Source organism: Cordyceps militaris (assembly GCF_000225605.1).
Source record: "Cordyceps militaris CM01 unplaced genomic scaffold CCM_S00002, whole genome shotgun sequence".
Lineage (NCBI taxonomy): Eukaryota > Fungi > Ascomycota > Sordariomycetes > Hypocreales > Cordycipitaceae > Cordyceps > Cordyceps militaris.
Genome location: NW_006271970.1, coordinates 2,355,393 through 2,373,009, shown reverse-complemented (window position 1 = coordinate 2,373,009; position 17,617 = coordinate 2,355,393). Strand labels below are relative to the sequence as shown.

Genomic DNA, 17,617 nt, shown 5'->3' with positions numbered 1-17,617 from the left:
ACGAGGACGGCAAGCGGTCAATCAGCGGAGAGCAGATGGGAGCGATGAGAGACGTCGAGGCAATGCGCGGGTGTGGGCGCAGAAGGAGGGTGATGGTGGGCGCGGCGGAAAAATCGCGGGCCAAGGGGCGAAATTCGGGGGAAGAGACAGCGAATGGTGGTGGCAGGTCACCGCGCCGGTAGGTGGAGGGTTAAAAAATAACGAGAGCCGGTGGAGGCGGCGAGAGAGACGAGGGAAAGTGCGTGAGCGTGTGGGTGAAGCGAAGACGAGTTGGTTGGTCAAGGCTGAGATTGGCTGTCGAGGCTGGCAACGGCTTGCATTGGGTTGGTCTGGCCGGGGGCTGTTCAGCGTCGGCTCGTTGTTGGCAACGGCTGTCAGAGGCAGAAAACCAAGGGCAATTCAGGACTGGCGGGCTGGTTGTTTCTAGTCGGGATTGCCAGATGCGAGTGCGATGCGACGAAGGCGGCCAGGAGGCAAAAGGTGGCGTGCTTGGTCGAGAAGGTCTGGCGAGACAGGGCAGACAGGGCGACTCGGAGTCTGGAGGGAGCAAGTGAAGGAGTAAAACGACCAGGCCTTGCAGGCGTCTCAGCGCAAAAGGGCGTAAAAGGGTGGAGAAGGAGCGCAAGAGGCGAGCGCCATAAAGTGGATGTGTTGGGGGGGGAAGAAAAAAAAAGAAGACGTGGAAGGCGGGAACGGTCCAGTCAGATATGAGGGTTTCGTGGTGTGGGATAGTTGGAACAGGGTCGGGAACGCCGCGTGGACTAGCGTATTGGGTCGACGATGGAGGTGGTGGTGTGATGGTGGTTGAGCGAATCGAATCGACAAACGACGATGGCTCAGAGGCGACGGGTTCGAGTGTCGGTATCGGGATTGTGGTAATGAGCGGATGGGCGGGTGGGCGGATGGATGGGCGGGTTAAAACTGCATCATGGCATAGAGGGTGGATGGAGGAGGGAAAAGAGACCGGAAGAGGATGAGAAGATGGGGAAGGAGAGAGATGGATGATTTGGGATGGTGATGGCAAACGGGCGAGCCGGGGGTGGGCAGGAAGCAGAAGCGGCAGGTTAGTAGGGAGATGGAGACAAGATTGGGGGATAAATTCGAAATTATTACAGCAAACTACGGCGATGAACAGCGGCGTGGCGGTTAGGATTGGGATGGATTTACAAAGAATTGAAATTGTAGTGGTGTGCAGGACACTTTGGGGCGTGTTTTGGGGGGGGAGGGGAGGAGGAGGGGGGGGACCGATGAGGGTGAGCATGAAGCATCAGGACCATCTGGCATCAAGCATGTGCAGAGAGGAGCTGCGAGCGTGCGGCGGACAGGGAGGGGTAGGAAAGCAGGCAGGCAGTGCACTGTATTCTGTGGTATTCTTGACACGATACACGAGACAGAAGCCTCAGCGAAGGAAGACAGAAGGGCAATGTAATAAAAAAGCCAAAAGGGTTGCAGCTGCAGGAGGAGGAGGAGCAGGTCGCAGGTGTGCATGCAGGTGGCTCAGGCGGCTGCAGGACAGGGGACGAGAACCGACAAGATAGAGGATAGAGGGCACAGGGGGGGGGGCCTAAAGAGGTACAGTACAGATGGGGGGAGGGGGGGGCGGCCATTGGAAGCGTTACAGAAGCCAAAGAAGCCGGGAGCCAAGAGTCTGGGTGGGTGTGGCCACAACCATGTCCAATGGCAGGGGTCGACCGGCCATCTGTTACTGGCTTTGTGGCTTGACTTGGTTCTGATGATGGTGGGCAAGATTTCGCCACTTGCAATTTCTAACGAGGAGATCTAAATAAAAATGGCGAAAATGGCGGCTATCGCGTGACGGATTTGCATTCACCGAACAAAAGGAAAAAAAACAAGATGCCCAAATTGGACGGCGTCAAATAACATGAAGCAAACAATCAAATCCCCGAACACTTGTGGCGCTGGGCATTGAGCGAAGTCGCTTGGTAAGCGGGAGTTGAGCCACCCGTCAAACGAGCGGGGAACTTGCAAAAAAAGGGGAACAGTAGGCCTAGGCTTCTTAGGCTTCTATGTACCAAGAACCACACACACAAAATCCAACACGCACAGCGCTGCGGGGGCGGGATTCCAGAATCGAAAATGGAAGCTTCTTTTCCTTCCATGACGGCCTCAGACCTGCATCAAATAAAAAATCCACCCTTGTCTTTTCTCTGTGCCCGTGCGCAAATCTAATCCCCGCACACACAGATAACTACCTACCTACCTAATAACGAACTAGTTATCCAGACATTCCAAAGGGGGCACAAGACAGACCTCAACGCCGTCAACACACCGCATTACGCCCCCCTTTTTTTTCTACCACGAACCAGCAGCCGGACAGGGCGCCTTTCCATGATGCCCCTGCACCGCCAGCCCTAGACCTGCGACACAGTCAATGCCGCCATCCGCGTAAAAGCTGTGGTATAAAAACTGCCTGATAAAAACCAAATAGGAAACTACACGCGCCAAACAACACGGATTCCCTCCCCCCCCCCCCGCTCTCCTCAAGGGAAAACATGGGACACATTTCTCCTGCAGGGCGAGCAGCCTTGATATGCGCCTAGAATCCATACCGCGACATGCAGCAGCACGGTGCGGCATCCGGCCGCCTCCCTGCGACATACAGATGCAATTTACACGAATAATAAAACAACAATAATAATAACAATGAAGAAGAAAAGGATATACCATGTTTCAAATATCACCTACCCACACACATCTTCGTACAATCACTAATCACATCCACCACACTGGCTCGTCACTCATCAAACGTTTCCCGCAGTGGGGGAACCGTTTCAACACCATCATCATCATCAAGCCATCGCAGAAACGGTCAACCATAAAAACAACGGCACCTACTCTAGCTTCGATGCCGGACGCGCCTTCTTCTCCGTCCTACAATTCCCGTGCCCTGCCCTTTTACTCCATCTCTAGTTACCAAAATCCCGTCTCTTGTCTCGGGTATCACGACCACCACGACCACGCACCACACCCAATCACACCCAATCAAGTCATCCGATTCCCACCACCATCTGGCGCCATCTTGACTTCCCTTTCCTTCTCTCCCGCTTTTTCTGTCCTCCACTCTCCCTCCTGCCATCAATCGGCACATCATCTCCAAGCCCGGAAGAAACAAGAACGAACCTCTCTATGGCCAGCCCCTCCCTTCTCCCCCTTCCAACAACCAGCATCCCGGTCTGGAAGCCTTCTAGAAAACCGCACTACCAGGGGGCCTGCGTGAGAGCTCTGCCGAACAGGGGCCAGGGTAGATTAGTTCAAGCAACGACCGCTTTCCATGTTCTCGACTTTGTCACTCTCAACCACCAACCTAAAAAATTGAGACAAGGGAGAAAAAAAGGGAGAAAACAAAACGTACAAGAAACCACCGGCCAGCATCTGCCGTCACTTGTTTCTTCACCAGCAGCATACATCACCTTTCAAACTCTACTTGCCCCGGCCCCCTCGGGGCGCCCAACTAGTTATCAGGAACCTCTGCCTCGCTCGCCCAAGACGTGCCCAACCGAGCCCGCCATTCCCCTTCCAGTCACTCTACATTCGCACATTTCGGCATCTAATAATTTGTAGTTATAAACTGTTGCGACTCCTGCGCCTCCCGCGCTCCTCTCGGCACTTGCACATCACCAATCGGCGCTACGCGCCTTGTCCCAAGCACCCAGAATTGTCAGCCGCTCTCCATCCCAGCGCATCCGCCCGTCAGAGCAAAACAGCCATCATAAGTATACGCCTGTAAATCTATAGTTTTTATTTCTCTCCTTGCAAATAACTGCAAAGCGCTGCCCCTTCTACCTCCCGTATCCATGCTGTTAATAAATATCATGTGTATATAAAAATGACCCGCGGCTACTTCCATCACGAGCTGACCCGCCGCCGTTGCCAACTGGCATGATTTCCGCCCTCGTCATAAGAAACCCTCTCAGTTCATAACCCATACCCTCTCCACCTACTAAGCCCTCGAGTTCTCGGCGTCAATTTCCGTCGCTTCATCCTCTCCGGCTACCACCCCTTCGAATTCTCCCGCAATGAGGCCTTCCAAGCTCTCCCCACCCCCGGCCATGACTGTGTCATAGATGGCTTGCGCGTTGCTGTCATCTTCCGACGACTCACACTGGGCCACGTCGCTGGCCGGCCCCGCTGACTGCTCGGCTCCGCTGTCCAGAGGCCCAAAGCTCCAAGTCGGCGCCAGCAACGTGCTGGGCCCCGACTCATCCTCCGTGCTTGGTCGTCTATCTCCAAGTCCGCGCCCAGTGTACGCTGGAAGATCTTCATCCGTCTTGCCGCCAGCATCATCGTCCCCGCTGCTTTCTCCTTCCGTCGTGTCCCTTTCGTACTTGTCCAGAATGGCTGCAAAGCGCGGCCCGCCCAGGTGCCCAGATGCACGACGCTTGTAAAAGAGCAGATACGCTGCGCTGGTAATAACAGACTGCGGGTCCGACACGAGGCTTACTGAAGAGTCATTGTAGTTGTACCACTTGCCGTCCACAAAGTTTTTGGCGTAGGCTGTGTAGTGGCCGCCGCCCAACCCACCGTAGTGGTCGTCGACGGCGATCAGGTCGTACACTTCCGACTTGCCATCCTCCTTTTCAATCACACGTGCCGTTAAATCAAGCTCCTCAATCGGAAAGTCGACCAGCACGTCCAACTTGTCACGCCGCCAGCCGCTGCTGCTAAATCGCTTCAAGTGAGTCACGAGATAGTCCGGTGTCTTCCATAAATCAAACTTCTTGCTGGCGCGGCGGTGTTCCTTGCAGCGGGGGCAGTACCACATGTCATTTTCAGAAAGAATCTCGGCCCGCTCGAATTCATCCAGACATTCGTCCAGGGTAATGCCTCTCGACTTCCGAGTTTGACGGCGGCGCTGGTTGATCTTGATAATAGGATCTTGTAGCGATTGCAGACGAAGAAAAGTTCTGGTGCCTTCAGCCGGATTTTCTTTGCCTTTTCCGCCAAAGACCATTTCCCAAGCATCTTCGTTCCAATCAACAGCAATACCCTCGCCTAGACGGACAAGGGGACCACCATCGGCAACTGCTGGGGGCATTGGCTGCGGATTTAATTGAGCAAGACCATTGGCCTTGCCAGTTCGCATGAGCCTGTCTCGTTGATTGGCGCCGCGTTTGCCATATGATTTATGCTTGAAGTTCTTCCGGCCACCGTTTCTTTGTTTGCGACCTCCACGATCAAATCGACGAGGAAGGTCCTCCTCGCTTGACTCTGCGACCATACGAGTTTGGATTGACTCGCTCTTCGCTTCTTCGTTACCCTGTTCGTCCTTGTCTTCATAATTTTCATTTTCATTATCGTTGTCAGAGCCGTCGCCGTTTGAGCTCTCGGGTGTACCGCTCTCTTCACTCTTGTCGGACACTTGAGGTATGCGGTCTGATAGACTGGGCAACGTTCTGTTGTTGTCTGCAGACTGCCATCCTGTAGGAACGGCTCGGTCGCTAGGGCTGGCAAAATATCTCAGCTCAAACAAGTTCTGTAGTGAAGGGCTGAGTCGTGCCGAAGCATCCACAAATTTGGGTCGCGTTTTATTGAACCGCTTCAGCAAAGCGGGTTGACCTGGAGGCGTAGTACTGGTATCTTTCATTGTGACATCGACCATGTCCTCTTCGCCCTCGACTGACTTTGCCGCCACCTTGCCTTCTCCTGAAGAGTCGGCATCCGAAGTGGCCACCATATCCGTATCCGTGCCCTCAGCCTCCTCATCATTGGCGAATTTGCTCCAGGTGGAAAATGTTGCAACCCTTTCAAGAATTTTGCGCTGAATGGCGTCATAGCTGGATGCCTCTTCCCTTGTCAGAGTGATAAAGTGAGGCGGACATGTGTCGTCTGCGCGACTGGGGTTATTGGGCCGACGGTGCACAACGGTCACAACCATCCTCTCTGTGGCAGAATCCTCAGCATCTTCAGGTTGAGTATCAACATCCAGCATTGAGCGGTATCTCTGTGGCGATGGCTTGGAAGGCCAGTTTGTAGGCACCAACTCTAGCTCGTGAAATGTAGGTACGTCGGGCTGCGTGATTTCGTCGGAGACATCCTGGTTGTTATCATAAATTTTGAAGAACTTTTCCTTATATTCCTCGGCGCCCATCATTCGCTCAACAGGTACCCCTGTGCGGAGAGATAGATACGCCTTGAGAGCTTCGATGGAGCTATGCTTCGGAAGTTCGACGTCAATGTTGACAGGCACATCATTCAGAGGAAAGAACTTGACCGTCTTGCTCCACACAGTTTCCAACGGAAGGGGAAGCGGCAAAGTGTTAAAAGGGTCAAACGTGATGCTAATCTTGCCACACTCGGGGCACTTTAGCGTCGACTTGTACATGCCAGTAAACAGGTCGGCAATGACTGAATCATCTCTCAGTCTAGTGATTTCCCATACCTTGGCAGCCATTTCGCGGATAGCTTCAGGGTCGTCGATCATTTCGTCGGTAGAATCAGGCTTTTCGATATAAGGCTTGTTCTTGATACGGCTCAAATCTTCCTGAAGAGCGTCAAGCAAGAATCCAAGGAATTCCTGCGAGTCCTGTTGGCCCCAGCCGGAGAAAGTACTTCGACATCTGCCGACAGTGCTCTTAAAGTCTCGGGGACTGACCGAACCGCGACCTTCTTGGTAAATGTCGCGTAGGAGACCACCATAGGTCGACGCTATTTTACCGTTGTAACCCAAGAGGTTGGTTTTGTTGATTTCGGCAACATACGCCCCAGTGATGAAGAATTTGGTTAATTCTTCAACGCTCCGAACACACTGCAGCGCCGAGTTCATGTAGCACGTGTTGCCAAGGTTGTGCAAGCCAACAACGCCAACGCTGCGGCCAAGCGTCTTCTTCTTGCCTGCACGGCCTCTGGTCATGACGCCCTCGGGGCCCGGGCTACTCCTAGCGCTACTCATCTTGGATAGAAATACAGAACCAGCAGACGAGGACTTTTGCGTTGTTTGCTGACCCTTGTATGTGCTCACCGAAATCCTGGGTGGTTCAATCACTTCGTCTAGGACTAGTGTCGCATCTGTCACTAGGTTCTTCATATGTAGTTGAACGGTACTCGTATAACTGCCGTTTGTTTTGTCCTGTATGTGGGACAGTTGCTCACGAAATTCCCGGGACTGTGCAAATGTGGGCAGGTCTACCAGCAGGTTAGGCCAGGAGCCGTCGGCATGTTGGGTGTCGCGGCCGGGAGAATCAGGTGGCGTCAATGCAGAGCCCGCTTCCTGGGCAGCTGGGATGGCGGTGGGGGCGGGGAGTCGGACTTGGTGGACAAGGACCTTGCGGTCGAGAGGAATGCCCGCCCAGGTCTTGATGTCCTTTAAAAATGCTTGGAGGTTTGCGCCGCGACTTCTAGGGGCAAGAATAGCAGGAGGATTGTTCGCTTTCAGGGCCTGCTCGATGGGTAATGGGCTCAGTTCCGACCAAACGCGGTGAACGCGAAAGATGGGGGGGTGAAACTCGTAAAGAATATTGGCATCAGCCTCCGATGAGTTTATAGCAGAGCGGACGATAGGCTCTTGTCCTTCCTTGATGCCGTACCACTCGACAACGAGTTTCCAGGCATCCTCTGGGAAGAGAACAATTATCTCTTCATCGGCACCGGGCTTGAGGCGGGTAAAGGTGGTACCTGAGGGGTCCTTGATAACCTGGTCGATGATGTCCGAATTGTCGACAGGGCCAATGTGCACGTCGTTGTCTTCGGCATTGGCCTTGCTTGGTCCTTGCAGCGAGCGGGCTTTGTCGACCCATGCCCTGGAGACGAGATAGGCCTTGTTGCCTTCGGCGATGGGAGCCTCCTCGAATGCCTTGAGAAGCGTCTCAATAATTTTGATTTGCTCAGCAAGAGGCGGCCGGTCTTTTTCAATTTCAATTGATGTTAGCTAGATTGTACCACGCTTGGGTCACGCCGCTGCGTTTGGACTTTGAAGCTTACTCTGTGCTGGGGCGGCGTCAGGACCTTCTGGCGGGTCAACGCTCATGGCCCGGGGGACATCCGTGGACCTGGCGGGGGCCGTGTTTTGCGAAGAATTCATGTTGACGTCGTGGTCGTTGCGAGACGCGGCATCCGGCTCGGGATCCATGCTGGAGGCACGGCGCTTGAGGGGTGAGGAGGAGCGGTGGGGCAACTCGGCGTCACCATTCATGATAGCCCGTCTGGACACTCGAAAGGGAGACTGGCCTCTGGGCAGTGACGTAACCGCAGAGCCAGCCTCATCAATTCCCCGTTCGCTGTTGAGGGACAGGCCAGCATACGCCGACGCACCAGGGGACGAGGCGGCCGAGGAGGCGTAGTCGTGGAGCGAGGATGGGCGGTGGTACGCGTTGGCGCCGTCGGTGCCACTGCTGTGGGTGGCGGCAGCGGCAGCGGCGGCCTGGAGGCGGGCGGGGAGGCTGGAGGCGGGCTGCAGCGAGTCGGATCGCAAGTAGGCCGGGCTGCTCTCGCGGTGAAGGCTCCGGCGGACGTCGTCGTCGACGGTGGTGAAGGAGTAGGCGGCGATGTCGTCGCGGTCGTGGTCGTCAATGGGCTCGCACGAGGGCAGGGCGGTGTCGGGCGAGTGCGATTCCGGCGACGGTGAGTCGGGCTGCCGGGTGCTGGACAGTCGGGCTGCAAGCTTTCTCTTCTTTGAGGAAGACGTTTTGAAGGGTTGAGCTGCGTGGCGGGCAGCTCAAAAGGCAGAACAAAGAGGCAGCGGCGGGCTGGAAAAGAAATGGCGATGCAGGTTGGCGCAGGTGCGAAGCAGGAGCGGCGTATGTAGCAACAAGCTACCCTGGTGTGACGTGGATGTTTTTTCTTGGAACCCAAGAAAGGATGATGACCCTCTCTCGATCTGTCTCTCTCTTTTTACGGAGTTTGCGAATTTCAAAAAAAAAGAGAGAACTTTGACAAGGGCTTTTATCGGGGCTTGTGGAGGGAGACGAGTCACTTTGAGTGGGTCTGGTAGATGGCCACAGCAATACCAGGCAAGGGAGATGGAGGGGACAAAAAGCTGATTGATCTAATAATAAGTTGAAACAGTCAGCACCGTTGTGATTTTATCATATTACGGAGCAGTTATGACCGATGTCGAGTATTTATTTCTTGCCTCCGAGATGGATTGACCAAAGCTGATTTGCGAAGAAAGCGCAAGCCACTGAAAAGTAAGGCGGCTCACGGCCACCACCCACTCTCACTGAACTACCTCCTGGAAAGTGTTAGTACCTGTTACCTCAGTAGCCTGTAAAAGTCGATCAGCCGCAGGGCATCATGCACCATCTCTCCCCAACCTCTTATATACGATTACGATGCATCTTACGCGCCTTGTGCAACATGTCGCCTCACGAGTATCGTATCAAAGGCTCCAACAGCTTCTCCCCCAGACGGCCAAAATCCGCTGGGCTCGAGCCTTCCCTCAGGCTCTCACCACCCACCCTGGTCCGTCAAACAAGGCTGCGTCATCCCAGTGTCGAGTCTTTTGCTGGGCACAGGCAGGTTTGAAACGGTATTACTATTCACCCCAATCGGCACATCTCCTTCCTTGCTCGGCATGGAGAGATGGACGGCCATCGCTTCCAAGATCAAGCAACGTTGCCCTTTTCTAGCTTTTCTAGATATCTACGTAAGGAATTACTTGACCGCTAGTCATGCCATAATTGTGTACCTAGGTATGTAGGTAGCAAACAAATCCGCCACGTAATGGGCACGGTCACCTGCAGCTCACATCGCAATCTTCCAAGTTCCGCACTCCAGCAAAAGGCAATAATTGTATTAATACTAAATCTCTCTACATGCGTCGGCGGCGACAAGAAATACAAAAGGCCCCCCTATCTGCGCAACTCCGCTCCAGATATCCGCGTGAAACTTCGTTAATAGTTGTCATTTCTATATGTGGTCGTACTAGGTTGCCCTTGGACCACCACAACGCTTTGCCCTCTAGGCAGATGCTGCCTTTTGACGTCTCGACATTTCCCGCAATCAAAGCTTTGGGTCGATGTCCTCAAATTCACTCAGCTGCTTCACCGGGCGCGCTCCCGAGCTTGCCAGCAGGCCCGCCTTGTACAGACGAACATCCTCAATTTCCTGTGCAGTATCAACCGCACACTTTCCACCATTGGCAACTGCCTCGGCATCATCTTCAGGGTGCGCCGTCTGTACCAGCCCCAACTCTTTGATCGAGGCAGTGATGCTATCCAAATCTGACTCGGACGGCTTGTGCTTGGCTTGCAGGTGAGCCTTGAGCAAGTCTATACTCTTGCGATCCCCCTCTGGCACATCCAAAAAGCCGGCCTTGTCAAGCGCTTCTACAATCTTGTTGTCGCGCTCAACGGCCCCCCGCGCATGAAGGTGTACTGCGATACGGGCGCGGCTTGTCGAGGAAGGGTGGAGATACTTGTTGTAAAAATCAACCATTTCCGCCTTGGTGACGAGCTTCACCTCCGCGGCATCCAATTGAGCTGTGAAAACATGGTTAGCCTAGACTCCTAGATATATGACTAACAGTCAGTATCACATACCCTGCTCAAAGTCGTAATATTCCTTCGAAATTTGGCCCCAGTGTCTCGACGACTCCTGGTCCAGATTTCTCAACTTTTCCAACCTCTTGTTAATCAAGCTCCTCTTGTGGCTCTCGAATTCAGAGTCGGTCATCACATCTAAAGTCAGACTAAACTGAATCAGAAACGCCTCCACGCGACGGTCTAGATACTCCGGTTCTCGCTCCGACTGAAGCAAAAATCGGAAACCACACGTCGTTGCAAAGCTGCGCATGCCAGCAAACACAATGTAGCCGAGCTGCTCCTTGGTACGCAGCTGATCAAAGGCAGGCTCGTGAATCATCTGGTCGGCGAGTAAGGCTCTTGCGCGGGTCCGGCGATCACCCCGATCTCCAACATAAAATGTAGTTTCGATACAGTGGTTGACGTTGGCCGGATCCTTCAGCGTCTTCTTGTACACGAGATTAGAGCCGGGCGGAATAATGAGAGATCGAATGATAGGCCAATGATTAGGCGGTAAAATTCTTGATCTAAAACATGACGTCAGAAGATCTGTCACCTTTATGGCATCCCCTCTGTACATGTTTCCGTGAACATAAACTTCAATGTACATTTGAGCCAGCATTTGCTTCTGAAAGCTACGCACGGCATCAATGGTGATATCTGGGAGTTCAGCAGCCAGCTCCTCAATGATATAGTCGGACTCGGCATGGAGCCAACTCATGTAGTCGCCTACTTGCGAGTATGATGACTGGAGTTGCCAGTTATCGTAACCGCGAGTCAGGCGCTCCTTCACGATATCAAATCGATCTGCCTTGATCTCAATGTCTCGCATCGTCACCGCAACCTGCTCAAGTAACACCGGAAGCTTATCGTTGTATCCCGAGACATCCAGAAAAAGACCACGCGAATCGAGTGACACGGTGTACTGCAACCCAGCGAGCTCGGCATCGTATGAGTACTCCTCCAAGGCATCACGGACTAGTTCTGCGAAAAGCCGAGCTTTGACGCTATTCTCTGCTGTGGCGTGTATTATGGGATTCTTCAGGCTGACGATGACATTGGCTTTGGGTACCCAGAATCTGTCGTCTTTTTTCCACCAGGTTCGGGCCAGTTGATCATTGCGTAACAGCCGGGGTGAAACGGCTGGTTCTGCCACTTCTTTCTGCTCCACTTCAAGCTTGTTCGGTATGAACTGGTTCTTGTGTGGCAAGTGGAGGTCTGGAAGCCTATCGGCCGCCGAGACCGAAGCGGACTTCTTCAGCTCGGCCATGAGGTCATCGGAGATCCTGCTATCGGTATATTCTGTGCCGTACCACTTCTCCTTCTTGTCCCAGCTCCCAGGAAATTTTCGAGAAACAATATTCATGCGTAGTGCTTCGGGCTGGAGCATGTCCAGGGCTTTCGAGATTACTTCTGCGTCAAAGTGCCGTAGACGGCTATGGCCACTCAGCAACCATTCACGCGGCAGAGGCTTTTGCATAACGGAGCTGATTTTGCTTGTGAAGCGACTAGCGGGTGTCTTTTGCCGAAACTTGAAGTCGACATCGGCCATGCCTTTCTGTTCTTCAAAAATCCACTCTTGCGGAGGTGATTGACGCAGCAGCGACACATACTGGAAGAAGATCTTGGCAATCTCTGGGTAATTTTTGAGGCCCTGTTGAAAGTTAGTAACTCTGTTGACCGAAAAGTATTGAAAGCAGATTAGGAAACAACTTACTTCTTCGGTCAATCTGATTTGAACATCAAAGATACCGGGAGTGCCGGGGCAAACGGAGTACCCGCCCGCGGACAGACCATTAGCCCATCCTTTGCTCTTGATGTAGGACATGATGCTTCCAGGCCCTTCATGGCCGATGAGATGTGAAATATATCTGCTGGGTTGTGATTCGTATAGTTCCTCTTCGTCAATGAAGGGAAAGGTCAAATTCAGCTCTCTGGAGTCCATTACAGGCTTGGCGAACCACTGGATACCGACGTCGCTAGATCTGAAGGGGGTCTCGTCTGACCATCTGTTTTGGGGCAGGTTCTTGTTGACAATGGCGGAAAAGAGGTCCACAGTCCACTTCTCCAAGACTTGGAGCGACTCGCGACCGAGGAGAACGAGTTTCATACGGTTCGCAGAGTAGTGTTTTGCGTGGAACTCGATGAACTTGTCGCGCACATTGATGCCTTGCGACTCAGGGATGGTCTTGAGTACCTCGAAGTTGCCGGTTGAGAAGTGACAGTACGGATGCTTGGGATTTGACAGAGACTTTTCCAGCTGTTGGAGACGCCAGACATCGCTCTGTAGATTCTTCTTGTTTTCTGAGTCGACGGCTTTCAGCTCCCTGTCGAGGGTGCTCGACAGAAACAGCGGCTCGATAAAGAACTGCGCAAAGCGGTCCAGAGCGCCGTGGAGGGGCGAAGGGTTGGTCTCGGTAGGTTCCTCGTCATTGGCTGGCTTGGCAGCGACGTCGAAGTAGTAATTTGTCGAAGTGCCGGCTGTGTAGGCGTTGGAGCTGCCACTGTTGGAGGAGAGGTATTGGCTGTACTCGTTTTCGACGGGAAACTTTTTGGTTCCCATGAAGAGGAGCTTGAAATTATAGAAATGTCAGTTGAAAGCTACATCAATTGCGCATCGGGCCACTCACATGCTCGACAGCGTGGGCCATGCCAGGCATGCCTTGTTCGTCGGAGAAGCTACCAACATTGACGTCGAGGGCAGCGCTAGCCTTGTCCGTCTCTGGATCGTGGACAAGAAGGGCCTCTAGGCCGTTGTCGAGGCGGATGACGCGGTAGTCTCTATCGTCGAGCGAGGGCTTCTCAAGACGGTCGGTCAAGAGTGTAACCGACTTGTGACGGCCGAGAGCGAACGCCGGGTCCGGCAGGGCTGAAGGAGGCATAGTGTGATGGCAGCAACGGGGGGATGTCGAGACGGGTATCAGGCGAGAAGGAAGGCGAGAAATGGGCAAAGGAAGAAGCAGTCGACGTAGAGGAGAGACGGCGCTGCGGACCATTGATGGTGGTGAGAGCTCGATAGTGTCCCGCCGTGGGGGATGGATTTGTGACGACTTATTAAAGGCGGTCCAGGTTTGCTTTGGGGTCTGGGTCTCACAGAGCCTGCCGACTGCGCGGCGCTGGCTGGTGGATTGGTGGATTACTACAGTGGACTGTTACTATTTGATTGGACTGGTTACTGGTTACCTTTGTCAGGTAGCTAGCTGCATTGGCTGGCCTGTGAATGGCAGCAGCCTGGTTGCAGGCAGACGGGCAGGCAGGCAGGCCAGACAGGCAGGCAGGCAGGCAAGCAAACGACGGCAAGCACCCGGACAGACGGACAGGGCATTTTGAGTGGTGGAGAAGAGCTTTATAGCGGGACGGTAGGGAGTGGGCCTCTGTATTACAGGGACAGCCTGCCGAGCGACACCTGGTACCTACATAGTCACAAGTAAGGTACCTTTGCTATCGCATTACCTAAGCTGGTCATTCACTACTAAACTAACAAAGTGGTATCAATCGAGACGTTGCAAACGCTTTCAACGTCTTGCACCAACATGCTCATCAACACACTCCATGTTCCATCATTCCCGCCCCATGACACACACATCCCAATCTCTCCCCATCGACAGCCTTTGAGATGACTCCTTGCCACACTCAGCTCGTATGGCGTAGCTCCGTGGCCCACGCGGCCCTCGGTACATAGGTAGGCTGCGTCTGTGTGGCAGATCCGTCTACCCTCTTCCAGTGGAGTCTATTGGCTCCTCGTTCATCGATATCATCAATACTACGCACGTCGTATAATGGAAGTCGTGGCCGAAGAAGGGGGGCTGGATCTGGCTCGACCAGGTCCGACCCTGGCTGGCCTGTTGGGCTGAAGTGCATTGAAGCTTGCTCAAGATTGGACTGTTTGGCACACTGACACTGACACGACGCCAACCAAACCGGAGATCGTGGCCTCGCCGCCAATGGGTGCCCTTGCACCACCAGCCGATCCCGCCCCCCCTTCACCACCAGCTGACCGCAACCGCCCACCGTAACAATCCTTTGCCTGGTATGGAATACAACACTCCGCCCACATCCTATCGTTCAGAGATGACTCGTGCAGCACTGCAAAGCGCCCCCAAAAAGGGCACATTTCTTCTTCGGCTTTGTTGATCCGCATGCATACACAGCCGCTCGCCAGCCCTTGGAGACCTTTCCGCGTCACCCTTCATTCGTCATGCTCACCGTGCCCCCCGCTTCCCAAGGCCATCTCAGGCAGCTTCGCACCCATCCCAGCTCCGAACAGCGACTGCCATTTGTTGACCGAACATGATGAGCGCGACGAGCCACTCACTTTTGGAGTCCCAACCCAAAGTGACTCGCCTGTCCCCTCCACCCCGTGGAGATGGCGGGAGCACAAACACAAACTACGCAGGAATGGTGTAACGTCAGAAACGGAATCTTTGAGAAATCACTTTGCTACATTATCTTGCTCACGGCTCTTGGCGTCTTCTAAGTTCACTTGGCAATTCCCGCCCTCACATGACAAGCATCCCAGGTCGAGACCCTTGCCAACCGTAGCCCTGGGACCGTAAGCCGGGGTAGTTCATGCAGCTCTTTTCTTCATCTGGGTGGTGTGGCGGCTACGACAGATGGAGGGTGTGCCCCCAGACGCCACTTTTGAACAACCACGACGACGATTCAAACAAAGAGCAAGCTCTCAGGGTGGCAGGTCAACTGGCTAGTCGTAAAGAACTGCGACAAGATTTGCGACTCGTTACATCCATTAAAATAACCAAAAACTAGTACAAAAGAGACCTTTTCATCCCCAGGAAACACTAATTGAGCTCATGTGCCGACTTGATCGCCTTGCTCTTCCCAGTGTCGAGGATGACTGCTGGGTCATCAGAATCGCCCTCGCGCGAGACCTTGTTCCCTCGCTTGGTCGTAATGGTGGCCCTATGTTGTTACAGTCAGCATCCGAACAAACGCCATGAATGGCATCACGTACTTTTCCTCCTTGACGTCCAGGACCTTGCCTTTGGGCTGCCCGTTGCCCCAGTTCCAACTAACCGTCTCACCGGGCTTTGGTCCCTTGTTTGACGTTGCCTTTGCCTTGCCGTTCTCTCCGGCTTCCTCATCGCTTGCTGTGTCGTCGTCGGCAGTGTCCTCCCCGGCGTCGGATTTTTCCTGCTCGGAGCCTAATTATGGGATATTTTTCTTTAGCGTCAATCACAGATCCCCCCCCTTGTTCTTCGTATCCAGCACATTGTAACAAACTGACCTTGTCGGGTTTGTTGCTTCTTGGGCTCCGGCGCGTCGTCTTTGTCGCTTCTCTTGCGCTTCTCGCCCGCCTCCTTGTCCGCCTCCTGGTCCCCGTCGCCGTTTCGGCTTGCTGTCTTGCCGCCGTCCACTTCTTCTTCCTCCTTCTTCTCCTTCTCCCCATCACTGCCCCCCTTGCTCGACTGCTTCCCGTTTGTCTGCTTCTTCAGCGGATCATGGCCCCAGTTCTTGAGCGAAATGTACGACTTGGTCTTTTTCGCCTCGCCCGGCGACTTGCTCTCGAGGCTCTGCTGCTCCTGCGCCAGGTGGCGCTTGCAGTACGCCACCACCTTGCGCATGTGGCTGATCTGATCGTCGTTGTACTTTTGGGCGTCCTTGGAGGGGTTCGACTTTAAAATCTCGGTGATTTTGCGGCCGCTTTCGTGGCCAACAGTCTCCTCGCCGTTGTCGTCCTTGGACCAGCCCGCCTCGGTAGAGTCCTTGGACGCGAGCCATGTTTCGAGCTCTGAAGCTGTCATGTTGACAAGCTCGTTGAACTCTTGGATCACGTCTTTGGAGTCCTTCATTTTGCTTTTTTTCTCCTTTGTCTATTTGCAATTGGTGATGAAACGGTAATTGATTTCTCTCTTTTCGCTCGACTTTAGCCGCTTCTTCTCGCCCGTGGCTCTTATATACTTTGGGTTCAACACAAACTCGACTACGTCATGCACGCGTTATACATTCGCTCTCTAAACTTAGGGCATTGCGACAGCGATCGAGAGCTCCTTTGACTACGATTTTGCAAACATGGGTCGATTGACATGAGTAATCCAAATCGGTCTTTTTTTTTTAACCAACGATAACTGAAGGCTTTGCCCACAAACACGACGCTCCTGTAGGATGTCGTCATGAGCACAAACGCGACATGCAGTTGGTAGAACCTGTGTACCACATGTTTCCACTGACGCGGTTGTGTGCAGCCAGACTTAGCTAAGGCAGAGTCAATGCCGACAACGGTGAGAGGGTTGGTGGTGACGCGGAGCGCCGTGAGACACGGCACAGCGGAACGTGTTGTGCGACCAGTAAAAAGCCATCCCGCATGGCTGCCAGTTATCTACGGGGGCAATCGATTTCTCCATCATCTTGACCGTTTCCATGAACATTCCATTGGCGGAGCTCTTGTCAGTTAAGCCACCAACAGCAATTGCCGCGCCTTCCTCCTGCTATCATTGTATGGTGAGCACCCGAGAGGAGGTCGTTCATTGTAATCGCTATTACGCGGCACTCTGCCCGGCAACTCTACCTGGCACATCTACGTCTCCCTCACCCATCAAATCCAAATAAACAATTCCCGCGGCCTTTCTTACCACGTCTGTGCGACACCATGGGACGGTAGTCAAGTCGGTGTAGGGGGGCTCACAATTGGCGGGCCCCAGAGTACGATTTCGGACGACATTTTTTATAAGACTTCTCAAGTGAGTAGGGTGCAGGGTTGCATCGGACATGAGGCCATCGGTCGATACCACCACGTGTCGCTACTCTTTTCTAAACTCTTGTTTGCTCCAGATTCATCCCATCTGCCGAGCTTGGCAACGGATGCACGGACAGCAGCGTGTGGTCTGGCACTTGTCAAGATAAAGAGAATTCAACAAGGTTGTATTATTGATTCTCAATTGTCTCACAAAGTACCTGGAGCTCCGGCCTTCGGGCTTCCTCTGCTTTTCATTACTAAATCTTTTTTGCGAAGCGCCGTCGCCGTCATCAACTCGCTCACAGGACCTCGTCATGGATTGTCAACAGCTGGGTTTACTTGTAAAGGGAGCGCTATGGTGACAATTGCTTGTTGTATTCTTGCGAAAAGATTCTCATTTCTTGGATATCTCTAGTACCGTATTACTCTTCAAGCTATAACCGAC

At 53.5% G+C, this 17,617-nt stretch overlaps 4 protein-coding genes across 4 annotated transcripts; 1 reads left to right on the top strand and 3 right to left on the bottom strand.

The window, feature by feature from the left end:
• Positions 1-2,686: 2,686 nt before the first annotated feature.
• CCM_02663 (uncharacterized protein) lies at positions 2,687-3,238 on the top strand (the record flags this gene model as incomplete). Its single annotated transcript, XM_006667815.1, has 1 exon — positions 2,687-3,238. One exon carries the CDS (start codon positions 2,687-2,689, stop codon positions 3,236-3,238), a length of 552 nt encoding a protein of 183 aa, XP_006667878.1.
• A 723-nt stretch (positions 3,239-3,961) lies between these two features.
• CCM_02662 (ubiquitin C-terminal hydrolase, putative) lies at positions 3,962-9,045 on the bottom strand (the record flags this gene model as incomplete). The annotated part of the gene is made up of 3 exons (XM_006667814.1): positions 3,962-7,860; positions 7,939-8,597; positions 9,029-9,045. 3 exons carry the CDS (start codon positions 9,043-9,045, stop codon positions 3,962-3,964), a joined length of 4,575 nt encoding a protein of 1,524 aa, XP_006667877.1.
• A 912-nt stretch (positions 9,046-9,957) lies between these two features.
• Positions 9,958-13,803, bottom strand: CCM_02661 (a-pheromone processing metallopeptidase Ste23; the record flags this gene model as incomplete). The annotated part of the gene is made up of 5 exons (XM_006667813.1): positions 9,958-10,436; positions 10,497-12,132; positions 12,196-13,050; positions 13,109-13,347; positions 13,797-13,803. 5 exons carry the CDS (start codon positions 13,801-13,803, stop codon positions 9,958-9,960), a joined length of 3,216 nt encoding a protein of 1,071 aa, XP_006667876.1.
• A 1,474-nt stretch (positions 13,804-15,277) lies between these two features.
• On the bottom strand, positions 15,278-16,288 carry CCM_02660 (DNA-binding protein; the record flags this gene model as incomplete). The annotated part of the gene is made up of 3 exons (XM_006667812.1): positions 15,278-15,398; positions 15,451-15,640; positions 15,724-16,288. The coding sequence occupies 3 exons, from the start codon at positions 16,286-16,288 to the stop codon at positions 15,278-15,280; spliced, it is 876 nt and encodes a 291-aa protein (XP_006667875.1).
• Positions 16,289-17,617: the final 1,329 nt, after the last annotated feature.